General features: G+C 40.5%; 1 protein-coding gene across 2 annotated transcripts in view; it reads right to left on the reverse strand.

The window, feature by feature from the left end:
• CFAP54 (cilia and flagella associated protein 54) overlaps positions 1 to 18,116 on the reverse strand; it is a 297,839-nt gene that overhangs the window by 262,727 nt on the left and 16,996 nt on the right. For both annotated transcript variants that reach the window (XM_065887671.1, XM_065887669.1), the window contains exons 5-8: positions 13,929 to 13,987; positions 5,924 to 6,067; positions 3,997 to 4,110; positions 3,772 to 3,873 (exon numbers count right to left, since the gene is read on the reverse strand). In XM_065887671.1, the coding sequence (XP_065743743.1) occupies positions 3,772 to 3,873; positions 3,997 to 4,110; positions 5,924 to 6,067; positions 13,929 to 13,987 (419 nt within the window). The remainder of the gene's footprint in view (positions 1 to 3,771; positions 3,874 to 3,996; positions 4,111 to 5,923; positions 6,068 to 13,928; positions 13,988 to 18,116) is intronic.

Here is an 18,116-nt window from a genome sequence, read left to right on the forward strand (position 1 = left end):
TACAAAAAAATATTTAAAGGAAACGCAATTAAAAAAACACTGGATTGGGGCTTCCCTGGTGGCGCAGTGGTTGAGAGTCCGCCTGCCGATGCAGGGGACATGTGTTCGTGCCCCGGTCCGAGAGGATCCCACATGCCGCGGAGCAGCTGGGCCCGTGAGCCATGGCCGCTGAGCCTGCGCATCTGGAGCCTGTGCTCCACAACAGGAGAGGCCACAACAGTGACAGGCCCACGTACTGCAAAAAAAAAAAAACCCACTGGATTGTCAAGTATGACAAGCAAAATATTAATCTCTATAAAAACAATAAGCCTGGTGGTGGGACGAACTGGGAGATTGGGATTGACATATATACACTAATATGCATAAAATAGATACCGAATAAGAACCTGCTGTATAAAAAAATAAAATTCAAAAAAAACCTGTAGGCATAATGAAAAAAGAAATGAGCCTATTCAAATACATTTTAAAAATTAAAATCTCTAGTAGATAAATGGTCAAAGCTGTAAAAGATAATTCATCTGAAAAGAAAATATAAAGAGTAAACACAAATATAAGGGAAAGTTGGATCAAAATAATAGTTAAAACAAGCCACTTTATGAAAACTGAATTATTTTTAAAATTAAGAAATAATAATATCAAAATGATAATAGCCTGTGGTGGAATTGGTACATGTGGGCTGTCACCTTGGAGTACTTGTTTCGGAAATCGATTTGGCAATATATATCAAGAGAAATAAAAATGTTTGTAACATTATTCAAATTCTATACCTTGAATTTTACCCACAGGAAATAAAAGAAAGAAAAAATAATATACCTGAAGATGTTGATTACAGCAATATTTATAACAGCAAAGAATGGGAAAACAACTAAATTACTAGTAATAAAAAGTATTAGACAAATCCTGGTACATGTACTGCATAGAGTATACTAAACCATCTTTTAAATTGTCAAGATGGATGAGAAGCTGAATGATATAACCCATGCAGTCAGTTCCAACCCTAAACACCATGGCTTCCATGCCATCGGTGCCATAAGATGTATTATGTTAATTCCCCAACATAATACATCCACCCCATTCAAGCTCAGTTTCTCACTGTCTCACTGTCCACCAAAAGTCGTTGCTTACTTTTGCTTCCAAGCTATGTTCATGCTCTTGTCCTTTACTTAGAATGTTTTCCCCGCTTCTCCCTGTCTAATCAAATCCCGCTTGTTATTCCAAAGCCATTCAAAAAAGAACTTCAGGGCTTCCCTGGTGGCGCAGTGGTTAGGAATCTGCCTGCCAACACAGGGGACACGGGTTTGAGCCCTGGTCTGGGAAGATCCCACATGCTGCAGAGCAACTAAGCCCGTGCGCCACAACTACTGAGCCTGCGCTCTGGAGCCCATGAACCACAACTACTGAGCCCGTGCACCACAGCTACTGAGGCCCGCGTGCCTGGAGCCCAAGCTCCGCAACAAGAGAAACCACTGCAGTGAGAAGCCTGCGCACTGCAATGAAGAGTAGCCCCTGCTCGCCACAGCTAGAGAAAGCCTGCGTGCAGCAATGAAGACCCAACACAGCCAAAAAATAAATAAATAAAAGAAAGAAAGAAAGAACTTCCACTTCATCTTTTCTATGTGCCACCACTCTTGAACCACAGTAGGCCTTCGATACATGGCTACTGAATGAATGAATGAAAAATAAATAGTAATAGCTCATACAACTGAGGACCTACCATGTGCCAGGAACATTCTAAGGGCTTTACATGTAACTCATTTAATCACCACCATTATTTCCTTCTTACTTCTTATCACAAGCTATAATTTACTTATTTATTTATTATGTAATTTTTCCACTAGAAGGTAACCTCTACGTATCTTGTTCACAGAGCAGGTACTTTAAAAATATGTATTGAATGAATCACTAAATGGTCAATCACTAGAAGTCTGAATTAGCAGTCTTATAAAACAATCCTTTGAAAGTCAAAATGATTCACTGTGAGTTAACAACTGTCCTATGAACTCAGAAATTTTCTGTAAAATAGATTTAACGCACACTGAAATACTTTCGTTTGTAGAAACAGTAAAACGATTTCATAAATTTAAAGCAGAACATTCTGCAAAATATGCCTCCTGCTCTCTAACGAACACTATATATAGCATTACTACTTAACAATACCAGATGCAGGCTATTCAACAGCTCATCCAAGGAATTGTCTATAATTTGGCAAGCTACCACCCCCACCAATTACATACCACTGGTCAATAAGGGATATGATTTAAAAGGAGGTACGAACTACATGCCTGGGATCAGTACTCAATTTATCTCAGAGGCACTAAGTAGCAATAGAAAGCTACCATGTCCAAATAATATTTGTATTTAAATATGATTTATTTAAAAGAAAAAAAAAAGGGCTTCCCTGGTGGCACAGTGGTTGAGAGTCCGCCTGCCGATGCAGGGGACACGGGTTCGTGCCCCGGTCCGGGAAGATCCCACATGCCGTGGAGCGGCTGGGCCCGTGAGCCATGGCCGCTGAGCCTGAGCCGTCCGGAGCCTGTGCTCCGCAACGGGAGAGGCACAACAGTGAGAGGCCCGTGTACCGCAAAAAAAAAAAAAAAGAGCGAGAATTCCTCTCAAATATTATAAGAAGAAATGAGGAAAGAGAATGGCAGTCACTGGAGTAGTTAGAATACACTGAGCTAGAGACCTGGGTTCTGGTTCCGGTGCCACCAGCAGCTGGCTTAAATACTCTGGGCTTTATTTTCCCCGTCTGTAATAGAAAAGGACTGAACCAAATGATTTCTAAAATTCCTTCCAGGTTCTGAGATTCTACTACTCTTCTGTCAGAAAGTGCTCATTTTCTTCCCCCTCACTTTCATTTTCAGTCCCAAAGAAGCTCACAAAAGAGAGTTTACAACTGTCTAGAATGATCAGGGAACACTTCAAAGAAATACAGAGCTTGGACTTAAGGAACACTGAGATTCAGAATGGCCAGGGAGAAGACAGTGGGAGAAGGAGAAAGGCAGAAGGGAGAAAGGGCAGGGGATCCCACAGGCATATCTATGCCCCACTCCTCTCCCTGGGAGCCCTTAGTGCTGTTGGCCAAACACACCTGTGGCCAAGAGGGGCCATGTGAGGAGTTCTGAATATGTTAGAAAGGAGGCTGCTGTCACTTCCATGCTGAGCATCACTGCCTGTGTGAGGTCCTCCAGAGCTCTCTTAGGTGCCCTCTGGCAGAACGACCCGGCAATTTTCCAAATGAGGACTGCTCCTCAACCTGGCCCTGAGCATCGGTCATGAGCAGAGCTCCTGGTAACTATAATAATGTTTGACTCCAGTGGGAAATAAATTGCTTTAAGCCACTGAGACATGGGGGTTTTTGCTGCTCCAGTATAACGTACACCCTAAACGCTCCCAAAGGTGAAACCAGAAGCTGATAAGAAAAGGTGCCTCCACCTCTTCTCCATCCTCAATGCCTTTGAAGCTGACACCAAGTGGTCAAAAGGCCTCTGCAGCACCACTCAGAAGCCTGTGCATTTGAACCTTTCCCAGGCTCTTCAGATTCTTGGCCTTTCATGTTACAAAACTGGGATTGTAGGAAGGTACAAAAGCTTTGAGAAAGGGATGAAGCAAGGCCGCATCCAAATTGGGAAGGCATTCTTCTATTTGCCACTGGTGCAGGGATTAGGGGGCAGGATTTAATACTTAGTGTTTAGGCTTAAAAGACAGAGAGGTATAACACAAACGCACTGCAAAAAGAGTCTAAAACAGAGAAGACGTTCTGAGACTTACAGTTTGTGCTTCCCTTAGGTTAACTCTTATATTTGGTCTAAAGAAACTTTTGTTTTTTCTTCTAGATTCGAATACTCCCCTTTTGAAGATCATGACTGCCATCTGCCTCAAAAAGAAGAATTACATATGAAGTAACAGTGGGATGTACTTCTCAACTACTAATATTAAGTACTTAATCATTTGTAGAGTACAGTAAATTTCTGTTATTTCATGAAATTTTTATACCTTTATCGTGGCCTCTCTATAATATCCTCTGGATTCTTCCTGTGACTGTGAGGAACTCATTAATTCCAGTTGCCTTAACTCATCAATTTTAGCCAAAGCACGCCGAGCAAATGCCTACATGCAATTAAAATAAATTTAATTCATAGTAAGTTAGAGTATAGTGATTAAAAATGTATCAAGGCAGTATGTTTTATTCTCCCAGACATTTGATTTAATTGGTGAATTAAACTCTATGCTGAGGCTGATTCTTTAGAACATGGTAGCTATCCGGTCAATCATTCCCGAGAAGCACCACTAATTTCTGTAAGTCTAAAGTTAATAAAATGTTGGATATACTAACTTTATGAATTAATTCAAGAAGTAAGGAAAGTCAAATTCTGGGCTAAACAGCAGCTTCATACAGATGATCACTTCTCTGGCATCGTACGCACGTACACACACACACACACACACACACACACACACACACACACACACACACACACACACCCCTCCTCAGTGCTCTTGTCAAATTCTAACCTTTCTACCAAAACAAGCTGTATTATCTACTCAATTTTTCACACTGTCTACTAAATTGTGAGGTCCTTAAAGGGTCTTATTCATTTTTGGATTTCCAGTACCCAACATATAGGAAGTATTTATTAATATATGAGGAAAGGAAGCAGGCTAGCTTATTTAATCAGCTCACCATTATTATAATTCTTTAGCAATAACAGCAAAACAAGTTCAATTCATGCAATTTATTTTACTAGTTCTTTGAAGTACTTTATTTATAATTTATGATTTTTCATGAAGATGCTTCTAGAACACAATAGTAACATAAAGGGTTACATTTTCCAATAAGAAAAAATTCCAATAGGAATCAAATGGTCAAAACTACGCAAACAGGGCTTCCCTGGTGGCGCAATGGTTGAGAGTCCGCCTGCCGATGCAGGGGACGCGGGTTCGTGCCCTGGTCCGGGAGGATCCCACATGCCGCGGAGCGGCTGGGCCCGTGACCCATGGCCGCTGGGCCTGCGCGTCCGGAGCCTGTGCTCCGTGGCGGGAGAGGCCGCAGCAGTGAGAGGCCCGCGTACCACATACACACACACAAAAAAAAAAAATCATAAAAAAAAAAAAAAAAACTACGCAAACATTTCGATCCCTGATAAATTTAATAGCTATAGAAACATGCCACCACTAGTACACTAAAACTATGCATATATGGTGAGCAGTTTCTAGAATGTATTCTAGGCTAGAAAAAGTATCCCACAAGGGCTGTATTAAGCTGTTCTCCTGCTGAAATCCAACTCACCCTGTACTCACCAAGCTATGCACACTGGTGCAGGGACAGGTTCGCCCAAAGGAAAGTGTGCCTGTTTCTAATTCTCACCAAGACCCCATCCACTGACAAGCCAAGTACCACATACCATAATGAGAGTAGCTGTTTTCATCTGCACAGAGGTGTGGCATAGACCAATAGAAGCCCCAACCAGTTAAGTTATAGTTCAAATATTCAATCAAAAATATATATAGGAAAAGAGGAAAAGTAAGAAATAGAGTATACTAAATAAATGGTGGTAGGAAGCAGAGAAAAGCAAGACAAATGGATGGTAGGTGGCATGGAACACAGTAACTAAACAGAGAAAGAAAGTAGCCTGCATACAAGAATTCAATAAGGAAGGGAAGATATCAGAGATCTGATTCAGAAAAGGAGTAAAGACGGTAGAACTGAATAGAGAATAAAGGGGGAAACAGGAAGTGAAGCGAGAGACCAACAGAATGGAGAAGTCAAGCAAATTTCTGCAAATAAAGCCTGGGACTTTTGTCTTTGCTTCACTGCAATTCTTTGGGTTTTGTTTGTTTTCTTGCCGCTCATCTAAAGAAAAAAATGCTGAATATGTTGTATTTTTAAATACTGGCACCCACAGAGTTAAAAGTAGCGTACCTCTCCGTGAACACCAGCCTGGCAGTCATAGTAGCATTGGCAGACAGCGGTGTAAAGAGTAGCTCTCCACGTCAAGTACCTGATGGACAGAAGTGGGACCGAGGATTCCATACATATACTGGCCCACAGGAGATATTCCAAGGCCTGAGACAGAAAAAGGGCACAATAGAATGTCTTTTCATTTTAAGCTAATAATGCTGATTTTCATTTAATGTTATCAAATTATGAGTGGTGAGCCCAAGTTGCTGACTACTTAAACTAAAAACACCACAAATAATGAGTCAATTTAAAAAATAAGCATTTAAAAGTAAAAGAATTATCTCAAGAACTCAAAATCTCGAGTTAGCCATTTTAGAACGTCTTCCTTCTTAGCTCCTAAAATCCTATGAACTCAGCTTATTTTTATTAACATTTATCAAGTGTCAACAGTAGTCTAGGAGCTAATTCCAACAATGCAATTGTTATCAGCTGGTCTCAAACCAATGTATTATTCTGAAAATAAACTGGCATAACAGGGTAGGGAAAAACAGGAAAGGCTTACAATCTGGGGCCTGTGATACTTAGCAGAAATGGTCCAAGATTAGAATCAAAAAGACCTGGGCTTCAGTTCCAATTTTAACACCTAGTATCTGTGTCATTTTACTTCTCCAGACCTCAATTTTCTCATCTATAAAATGGATATTTTAGCACATCACTGCAGTACTATTATGGGAAGGAGATAATGTACATGACACACTAGGATGATTTTGATTCAATGTAAGCTGCCCATAAATAATGCCTATTACCAGTGTAATTATTCCGAAGGTACAAACTGAAACAAAATTTTGGGGAAGGGTCACCATTGTTATTGGCCCATCCGTTGGAATATATGTAAGAGCCTCTTGTGCTATTCTATCTACAGTTAAAGAACTTTTCCCCACAATCCCAGTGATAATCCTTTTTGGACATATTTTTCCCATAAAGCCCTGGGAAACACTATTTGAAACTGGGAAACACTATTTGATGATATGTATTCTGCAGTTAACTTTGTCAATATTTTCCTTTCTTTGAAAATATTCTAGGGACTTCCCTGGTGGCGCAGTGGTTAGGAATCTGCCTCCCAATGCAGGGGACACAGGTTTGATCCCTGGTCTGGGAAGATCCCACATGCTGCGGAGCAACTAAGCCCATGTGCCATAACTACTGAGCCTGCGCTCTAGAGCCCACAAGCCACAACTATTGAGCCCACAAGCTGCAACTACTGAAGCCTATGCACCTATGCTCCGCAACAAGAGAGAAACCACCACAAATGAGAAGCCTGCGCACCGCAACAAAGAGTAGCTCCCGCTTGCCACAACTAGAGAAAGCCTGCGTGCAGCAACAAAGACCCAACGCAGCCAAAAAAAATATTCTAAAACCTCAAAGGGTAGCCAGGACATGGAAGCAACTTAAATGTCCATCAACAGAGGAATGGATAAAGAAGATGTGGTATATATATATACAACAGAATATTAGTCAGCCATAAAAAAGAACAAAATAATGCCATTTGCTGCAACATGGATGGACCTAGAGATTGTCATACTGAGTGAAGTAAGTCAGACACAGAAAGACAAATATCATATGATACAGCTTATCTGTGGAACCTTTAAAAAAAGGGGTACAAATGAACTTATTTACAGAACAGAAGTCAAGTCATGAATGTAGAAAACCAAATTATGGTCAACAGTGGATAAGGGGGAAGGGATAAAATGGGAGATTGGGATTGACACATACACACTACTATTTATAAAATAGATAACTAAGAAGAACTTGCTGTATAGCCTACTCAATACTCTGTAATGGCCTATATGGGAAAAGAATCTAAAAAAAAAAGAGTGGATATAGGTATATGTGTAACATTCACTTTGCTGTATACCTGAAACTAACACAACATAGTAAATCAACTATACTCCAATAAAAATTTAAAAAAAATAAAATTTCAGACGGTGAATGGACTGCATTGCCTTCACTTGATTGAACATTAGAAGGAATCTGGTCTCTGCTCCACATATTGCTATTAGAACTATTACTGGGATGGAAATAAGAATCTATGAGCAAAGTATCTCAGAATATCAAATTCTAAATTCTATCCATGGAAGTATCAGCCTTAACAAAGCAGTCTCCCAGGACTATTGGGATACTTCCTCACTTGTCTCCTTATCTTCTTAAACACCCCACTTCCTTAAGCATCTTCCTTAATCCACCAGAGTTATCCTTCTAAAATGCAAATAGAGTTGTGTCACTCTTGTGCTTTAAACATTCAATGGTTCCCTATTGTCTATATAACAAAGTCAAACCCTTTATAGGGCTTTTTTTTTTAAACATCTTTATTGGAGTATAACTGCTGTACAATGGTGTGTGAGTTTCTGCTGTATAACAAAGTGAATCAGCTATACATACACATATATCCCCATATCTCCTCCCTCTTGCGTCTCCCTGCCACCCTCCCTATCCCACCCCTCTACGTGGTCACAAAGCACCGAGCTGATCTCCCTGTGCTATGCAGTTGCTTCCTTTATAGGGCATTTACAGGGCACAACCTAGTCCCTGCCTTCCCCCACCCACCCCCATTACTCTTGACCTTGCATAGTATACTTAAAAGCTGGTCCAAAATACTTTCCATTCCACAAAACATCTTAATGGTCCAAATATGCATCTCTGCTCACTCTGTTCTCTCCTTCCCCATAAGACTGAGCTGAAACTCTACCTCCACTATTAGCAGTGGTACTTGGACAGTTAAACTCCACGAGCCTCAGGTTCTTCATCTGCAAAATAGGTATACCAGTAACTGTTTTATAGGATTGTTTTCATTAATACATGCGAAGTGCTTAGAACACAGTAAACACATACTAAGTGTTAGCTTTGCTAATAACAATGAAGACAAAGAAGGAGGAAGGGGGAGCATGGGGAAGACAGAGGAACAGGAGGAGGAGAAGGGGGAGGGAGAGCAGGGGAAAGAGAACTAGCTGTTGAAGAGGACTCTGTTAACATCCCTAAAGAGAAATGCCCTTTGCTTCAATTCTGCCTCTCCTGTAATTGTACTGTATGTATATACATGTGTATCTATACACTGTATACAATTTACATAGATTCTTACATACACATATATATGTCACATCCAGTTGCATTAATATGCTCCTGTGTGTGATTCCAAAACCTTACTCTGATCTCTTTGAAAATAACAACAGTGCCTTTTTTGTTTATATCCCTAGCACCTAGAGCCGTGCCAGGTACCTAGCAGATATTCCCAAGTGTTATTCAATGAATTCACTGAACAACCCTAAAGTCAGCAGAAACAACCAAGGGAGCGTTAACAAGTCGTCTAGATTCTCAAGAAAATAATGATAATAAATTTGGACAACAGAAAAAAGCTCCTCTTCCAATCACAAATTCAGCCTTCAATAACTGAGGAAATAATTAAGGAAAAATAAGTCTGTAGTAGTCAAACCCAATGTGAAAAGGCAAATCATCAAAAAGGTCCAGGAGCTTCACATGTATAAAGCAAACCCATCAGACTGACAAAGCATTTAACAGTAAAAACAGATGAAACACTGGTAACATTCAGACCCTATTACCATCTTTGGAGCCCTCAAAGACAATGTGTATAACACGTGTGCAAGCAGCTCAGCGGACATCTAGAAGAAAAAAGAAGCCTGAAAAGCCAGAACTCTCCACCGTCTGGTCAATTCTGAGTCCAGAGGAAAGGGGGCTGTTGGAAGCAGAGCGGGGTTTGACACAGACTTGTAATATTCTTTGCTATCCGCTGGGAAAGTAAGCTCATCCCACTAGAATGCAAGTTCACCTTAGGAAAGGGCCCTGTCTGTCTTGTTCACACTGTATCCCCAGCCCCCAGAATTTTATCTGGCATGTAGTAAACATGCAACAAATCTCTGCTGACTGACTGACTGAACTTCATTGAAAAGTTTCAGTTCATGATGCTAGACATGGACCTACTTCAGGTAATCACAGGATCAAAGGGTTGAAAATCTATCTAATTTCATCCCCTCCCCAACATCACTAGCACCACCACCTGATGTCCCACACCTTCCCCGCCCATGACTTTCCACCTCCAGTAACAAGGAACATGCCACGTGGCATAAGAAGACAATTCTAAACATGAACTTCTTTAATCTGAAATGCAATCCACCTTGATACACCTCTGGTGCATTCATCCTAGTTATGTCTTCTGGAACAGCACAAGACCACTCAAAACTCAACTTGCAAATCACCGCCTTCCATGAATCTGAAAGCACCTATGCAGCCTGCCCTCTCCCCCAGCTCTCTCTCCAGGAAAAAGATTCCCAAGCACTTCTATACCTCCCAGGACTGCACTTCCCTTTCCCATCATGGTTGGTCTTCCACGGCTTTGCTCCAGGTTGCCAAAGTCCCTTTAAAGTGTGTAACTAGACCATAGTGAAAGGAAACTCCCCCTCCCTGGTTCTGGAGACTATATCTCTACTAAGTTGGCCTGGGGTCGCTTTATGGCTGTGTTTGTTGCTGCTGCTGTCATCGTTTGCTGATTTTGCCACACAACTGATATGGAATTAACAGTCATCAAAACTCTTGAATTCCTCGTATCTGCTGCACAGAAATCTTATTGTGGATTTTTACATTCAGGTTGTTGAATTTGGGGGGAGGTGGAATTAAACCATGTATAAATTCCCCCCCTTTATATCCATGTCTTTCCAAAGCTCTCAGGATTCCTGGTATTAGAAATTTCACATTTCAAAGTAAAAATAGCATCAGTGAACAGCTGTTCACATGATGTTTGGGTTTGGCCTCAGACTTAGCATCAAAGACCCTAAATCACAGATTTTAGTGCCAGAAGGGAGCTTAAAAGTAACCTAATCTGACTCCAAGAGACTAAACTGCTTGTAAGTGACAGAACTGGGGCTGAAATTCAGGTCTCTGGATTCCCAAGGGCAGCAGGATTCTTCCCACTACACAGGGAAACTATGACAAAAAGGAGAAAAGCCATCATTCCACTTAGGGCTCTGAGAAACCATCATTCAGGTTTTAAAGATGAAATGCCATTTCCAAAAAAAAAAACAAACCCTCTTAATTTGTAGCATTTTTTCTTGCCCCTGAATTATTTCTATTAATAAAAACTTGACGATTTCAGGAGGACTATTGTCTTCATTAAAAAAAAAAAAAAAAAGCAACTTTGAAAAACCATATTACAGGAGCCTAGCAAAAGCATGGTTCAGGTGTCAAGTAGGAAGAACACACACACAATCAGCTGAGCCACAGGATGGCACTGCAGCGTCATTTATATCAACTCATACCCTTTGACGGAAAACACCGAGAAGCATTTCAAAGTCTGGACTTGAAGTTTATGTAACCATATGTGGACTGATCTGACAACCACTGTTCAAGCCACACACTTTACCAAACTATTTCAGTTTGGTAAATAGGGAAAACAGAAATCAACATTTTCTTAGAATAAATAGATTCTACTGAATTCTTTAATGTTTGCTGAGTACTATACTACAGTTGTAAATGCCTCAGAAGCAACTACAGCTTTTACCATGAAGGAAAGCAAACTGTCTTATGTCTTTAGGGAAAGAGGCTTAGAGAACTGCCCTCCCTCCATTCGCTAAGCTTATGCTGGTGACCTGCCTCAGCACAAAAGTGCTTCCCATTCGGGGAAAAGCCCTGGCCAGTCTTGGTCTTCAGGATGCCTTCAGTCATGTCAGAAAATATTTCAACATTATATCAGGAGCTCCCACACGACTCCTCCATTTGCAGAGATGAACCAAAATACGGTGGGTCATGGGATATGCCAACAGACACGCCTTATGCTAATGGTGTGGAGAGGCAGTACAGGGTGGCATTGGCTCTGGCCTCCCACTACATCTCTAACTAGATGTGTGACCTTGAGCGAATTAACCTTTCTAAGCCTCAGCTTCCTCGTCTATAAGATAAAGGTAATGATGGCACCTTCTCAAAGTGCTGGTGTGATGATTAAATGAGATAATATGGGAAAGTGCTTAGAAGCATACCATAGAGATGATAAGCATTCATTCGACAAAGGACAGTGATGGTGGTGGTATCCACCTCATAAGACTATTATGGCATTACTGTGTATGCAAAGCCCTTCGCACAGTACCTAACACAGAGTAGGGATTCAATAATAATAACAAATGGTAATCATAATTCCCAGCTCCTATAGGAATAGGACTTTAGATTGCTCTGGGTGACATCAAGAAAAGCCTAAGGATTCCACATCTGTTTCTCCTTCTGTCTTTTGCTATAACAGACTTGAACTCTAAAGTAGCTACAGAATCAGGAGGATTCAGACGTGGCTGGACTGCCAAGGGCCTGTCCCCATTAAGTGGACCCATCGAGTCCATTTATAGTCTCAGCTCAGGAATCAACTCGTCAGCTGTGGGTCTGTGAATTTCAGGGTGAAAATTAATTTCCTTGAAACTTATTATACTGAACAAACTGAAAGAATTTCACCCTGATCTGAAAGTGCCAACTGTACAGCCACCCACCACCCCCAAATTCTTGCATTCCTCACTCCCCCACTCCCATCCCACAAGATTGGGACATAGAACGATCCTCCTTCAGGCCTTCCTTATTTTGTCAGAGAAACTCAAGTTATATGAGGGGGAAAGAAGATGTCTTACAAAGGGTATAAATAAGAAATTATTTTAAGATGACTATCACGTTAAATTAAAATTCTCTCAGCATTAACAAGTACAAACGATAACAGTTAAATGTTGGCACAGACATCTCTGCCCTTCAAAGTTTTGCCAGACAAATGCTATAAGCAGACCAAACTATGATGGCTCCACGGAGCAGTATTTGTTGCTACAGCAAGTGCAACAGGAGATTGCAAATTCTTTTTAGGAAATCATCTGGAACTGGATAGAGAATCATTGGAATAGTCTGTAGGCCAAATTTACATTATACATGGGACAGTCTCCCCTCATTTTAAGTCACACTCAAAAAGCTGGCAGAGAGTTTGTTCAAGTCACTGTCAGTAATAGAGCTTTTAAATGCAAGGAACAAAACAGAGAGAGAACACCCAATTAATGTTATCCATTAAGCATGCAAATATCTTTGCTTCTATCTATTTTTTAAGCATTGTCAACTTTTAAGATACTTGGCTGTGTTTTGAGGAAATAAGGAAAAAATATCTGTCCCGAGCGTTAGAATATTCAGAGCAAGGTTTTGCATGCAATTGAGAAGACTAAAGTAGTAGTGTTGCAAATGCCAGAAAGAACTCAAGCATGGTCTCAAGGAGAGTATATTTTCCCTTCTTGGCCTACATTCCAATGACTGGACAGTGAACACAGGGAGTAAACGTCTCCTGCAGACAGAGGTGCTACCAACATGGTAAGGAAGTCAACAGAAGTGTCAGCTACTTCCTCGAGCTGAAACCAAGCAGTAAGTACTGGTCAGTGAGAATCTTACTGTAAAACAAAGTCAGCTCAAAACTGGGACATAGTTTAAGAGTTTGTTCACCCAACTAGTGTCTGGACCATAAGTACAGTCCAGCTCTTCAAGCAAAATGCAGTCCAAGCTCCATAACAAGACATAAACAGGCTAACCATAGTTTATCACCCAAACCAGCACATTTTTAAAAGTGAAAGTAGGCACTGTTAATACTTACTCCAGGACAACAGGCATAAAACAGGACTGTCTTGGGCAAGCTAGAATGGATGGCCACCCTCCCTAGAGATATAGTTATCAGATGGATGTTCAGTAACGTATTGACAAGTTATGACTAATTTGAGAGACTGAAGGGCACTGGAGAAATACCTATCAATTTTAGAAACTCTTTCTTCTCATTAATACTTTATTGTCTACATTTTTACATGATCATATTAAAGGAAAACTAAAAACAGTAAACCTATGTAAATTCACTAAATTTTGTTATATAATTCACAAATTTTCTTTGTTTAGTATGCAATGCTAACAAAAGTCTTAAGAAAGCCAGGAATTACAGGGGAAGATATTTTGTCAGTAAATTCCATACCTTAGAAGAGTGACCTACGATCATCAGTTTTCTGCAAATGGTGTAAATGTAAATGGTACCTAGATGGAGAAAAAGATTAACATGTTTTACAGTCAAATGATGAAATTTTACATTCCAATTTCTGCAGTTTAAGTTGGTAGCTCCCAAAACAAGTGATTTTCTCATCAGAAAATCTGATACTGGCCAGAGAGTTATAATCTTTTTTGTAACTTGTAGCCAAATTACTGAAAGAACTAATATGACCATATTTTATATATGTTGAAACAGGAATCTTTTAGTCTCTTTTTTTTTTTTTTTTTTTTTTTTTCGGTACGCGGGCCTCTCACTGTTTTGGCCTCTCCCATTGTGGAGCACAGGCTCCAGATGCACAGGCTCCGCAGCCACGGCTCACAGGCCCAGCCACTCCACGGCATGTGGGATCTTCCCGGACTGAGGCACGAACCCGTGTCCCCTGCATCGGCAGGCGGACTCTCAACCACTGCGCCACCAGGGAAGCACCTCTTTTAGTCTCATTTTAAAGGCAGTTTAAGTTTTGAAATATATTGAACAAAAGAGTATTTTAGTAGCATAATTTATGTACTTTGTGGTTTTATTAATTCACATAAAATGTTATGGGTTCCCATGGTTTCCTCATAGTTGAAAAACTGAAGATTTATCTCCAAATAAGACTAGAATACACATTTAATCAGATGGCACACAATACACAAGAAGGAAACTCATAATTTAAAACTCATAATGCATAAAAGGTTGTATTATTTTCATTCACTGTCTCATATAATATTTACCCCATTATTAAGGTACGTCCCATAAGCACTCTAATGAAAAACGCCATTTCCAGCTCCTATTTAAGATCATTCAAGTATGATTTTGTTTTAAAATCAAGCCACTAATTAAATGAGGACAGAAGACTATTTTATGGCAGCATTTGGAGGACGAGTGGGGAATGACATCACCATATATCCTTCTGTATACAAAGGACATTATCAGGCTATAAACATAACCCAAAAAACAGTATAATACCATGCTTTAAAAAGGCGTGTAATTATAATGACAATCAATCTAAATATTTTCTATAAAATATCTCATCTAAAATTCATAACCACCAAAATTCAATTCCAAATCCTATGTTCACGTTTAAACTTTAAAAGCTTCTGAGAAAACAGCATCTGCTCCAAAACACACATCCCTTGATTAAAATACATCTGCAAGCATAATAAACATTACACAAATCAGTGACCAAAAAGTACTGAACAGAATCTTAAACACTTAAAGTACCATAAAGTTCACAGAGAGTACAAGTCCCCCACATTCTTAGTGTGCCTGCTCCCATGACAGAGTTGTTTATCTCATGTAAGATCCACTGGGGGAAAAAACCACTCAGCTAGTAAGAGCTCAAGCTCCGCATTCTCATCTCGACTTGGCTTTGTTGACCCAACTGTGTAACTGTGTTTTCAGGGAAAAAAAAAAAAAAAGTCACCAAATAAGGATATGCATAGGAAACACATGACTCTCCACAAAACACGTGATTCAGGTGTAAGCCAGAAGCCCAAACATTCAGCAATGGGACCTGTGGGATTTCAGAAAGCCCCAGGAGACCGCCCTCAAGAATAACAAGGGCCCTCTGTATTTCAAAGATGTGCCTTTAACCTTTGCAGCCCTAGTGCACCCTGACTATAACAGAATCCTTCTCTGATGGTTCAGGATCTTGGCATGGCTCACAGATTCCATGGCAGGAGCCCGATGGAGAGAGTACATGGTACAAAACGGAGCACAGACTAAACCTTTACGTTCTCAGGCTATCTTTGCAAGCTGGTTTGATTTTTAACCAAATCCCTAATACAGTTTATTGCCTTGTCACGTGACTCCTTTTCATCTAAGATAGCCACCACCAAAATAATCTTGACTATTTGAGGGTTCAAATGAGTTGGGTTCAGGTTAGTTGAGATGTCAGATGTTATCCAACATTCATTTACCCAGTTAGATTTTGTGAAAGAACGAAGACTGGTTAAATATCTTAAAAACAAGGGTGTGTGTGTATAATAGTCAATTAAAAGAGTGTTAACGTCTAACTGGAAAGGTCAAATGTATTTTGAGAAACTGACTGCAGGTCAATTTATTTTTTCGTGACTTAAATTCCAAAGTTTTAAAACTACAAGCTCTTTGCACTTGTTAATCTCCCAGTTGGAATGCCCTTCCCCCAAACACCCAGATGTCCCAGTCAGGTGTTTACTCCAACGGCAACTCATCTCAGATGAGGCCTACCATGACCACTCCACTTAAAACTGCAGCCCGGAACTTCCCTGGTGGCGCAGTGGTTAAGAATCTGCCTGCCAATGCAGGGGACATGGGTTCGAGCCCTGGTGTGGGAAGATCCTACATGCTGCGGAGCAACTAAGCCTGTGCACCACAACTACTGAGCCTGAGCTCTAGAGCCCGCGAGCCACAACTACTGAGTCCTCATGCCACAACTACTGAAGCCCGTGTGCCTAGAGCCCGTGCTCCACAACAAGAGAAGCCACCGCAATGAGAAGCCTGCGCACCACCACAAAGAGTAGCCCCCACTCACCGCAACTAGAGAAGGCCTGTGCGCAGCAATGAAGACCCAATGCAGCCAAAAAAATTAAAATAAAATAAATAAATCTTTTTTAAAAAATAAAATAAACTTGCAGCCCAGCCCCAGCCCAGCCAGTGCTCTCCCTAACCCCTTTCTCGGCTTTACTTTCCTCCATAGCACCATCACCATCTGATACATCACTTAGTCTTGACTTGTTCATCATCTCCCTGAAGCATTATGTAAGCATGAGAACAGGGTTTTTGTCTGTCGTCCACTACTGTATCCCTAGCATCTAGAACAATGCCTGGCACTTAATAAGTTTGAGATGAATTAACTAAAACAGGAACAGCAGTTAATGATACTAAGTATATATAACTCCCACAATCCAGGAACCTCACTCCTGGGCATAAGTCCCAGAAAACTCTCACATAGGTCTATAAAAGGACAGAGGCAAGGATATTCACTGCAGAATTATTTGCGCAGTTAGAGAGGCAGGGCAAACCAGGTGCCCATCCCTACGGGTGCATAGCTATCTGCCAAATACAATTCAGCAGGCAGAGTTAACAAACTAGGTTTACATATAGCAACACGGCTAGATTCTAAAACCATAGTGCTGAGCTGGAAACTATTTAGGAAACAGGATAAAATCTAGAACACGATGTCATATGTATAAGGAAAAAGCACACACCAGAAAAAGCATGTAGAAGATACAGAAATTGTTCAGTCTTTTTTTTTTAAGAATATTGGGGGGTTTTGTGTGTGATCTGAAAAGGGTTTCAGACAGGTGCATCATTTCCACCTTTCAAGCAAAGCCTGACTGCAGGGCCCAACCCTCAGGCCTATCACTCCTTCCTGAGTACAGAAGCTCTGCCTGTTCAATCCCTGCCAAGATGTGTGAGCAATCCAGGTGCAGAGACAGCCGTGGCAACTCTGAGGATGAGGAGGCCCAAAAGCTTAACAATCACTGGACTGAAAAAAGTCTTCCAGAGTCAGCCTTATCTCTGGTAGCAAATGTAAGGTCTAATTACAATCAAAATGTCAAATTATTTGGGGAGATCAAGGAAGTAAAAGGCTAGGAAATGTACTGTCAGTTGCCATGGATGAGAGAAAATCCAATATGTTTTCTTCCAGGTTATTCTGCCCTGGTCTTAGGCACACAGAACACACTGTCATTATTCTTCTTTCAGGAATATGTTATCCAGAAAACAATACTGTAGGCGACTCACCAGGCGACTCATCGTAACTTCAAATTGTAACTTTAAAGAGAATTTTAGTTGAATTTAAATTGTAAGTCTTAAAAGGAAAAAACAAATGCTACATTTTGATAGATAAGATTCGTTTCATGAGACATATATAATACATATATAATGCATATATATGTACATATGTGTATCTGTACAATGCATATATATGTATGTAAATACACTATACACATACATACATGCACGTTCTCAGAGCTCCTCACTCAAAATCAAGTAGGACAAGAAGGCTGATGCATAGGAAGCCCTGGTCATTGGCCAAAGTATTCATGGAGAGGACCAATAAATGGATGATGCTTAGAAACAATCTAACCTGTCCTCCGATCCTTCCCCATTTATATTTACTTACTAACTGTGGTCCCTATTTTGTATATA

Source organism: Phocoena phocoena, chromosome 11 (genome assembly GCF_963924675.1).
Source record: "Phocoena phocoena chromosome 11, mPhoPho1.1, whole genome shotgun sequence".
Taxonomy (NCBI): domain Eukaryota; kingdom Metazoa; phylum Chordata; class Mammalia; order Artiodactyla; family Phocoenidae; genus Phocoena; species Phocoena phocoena.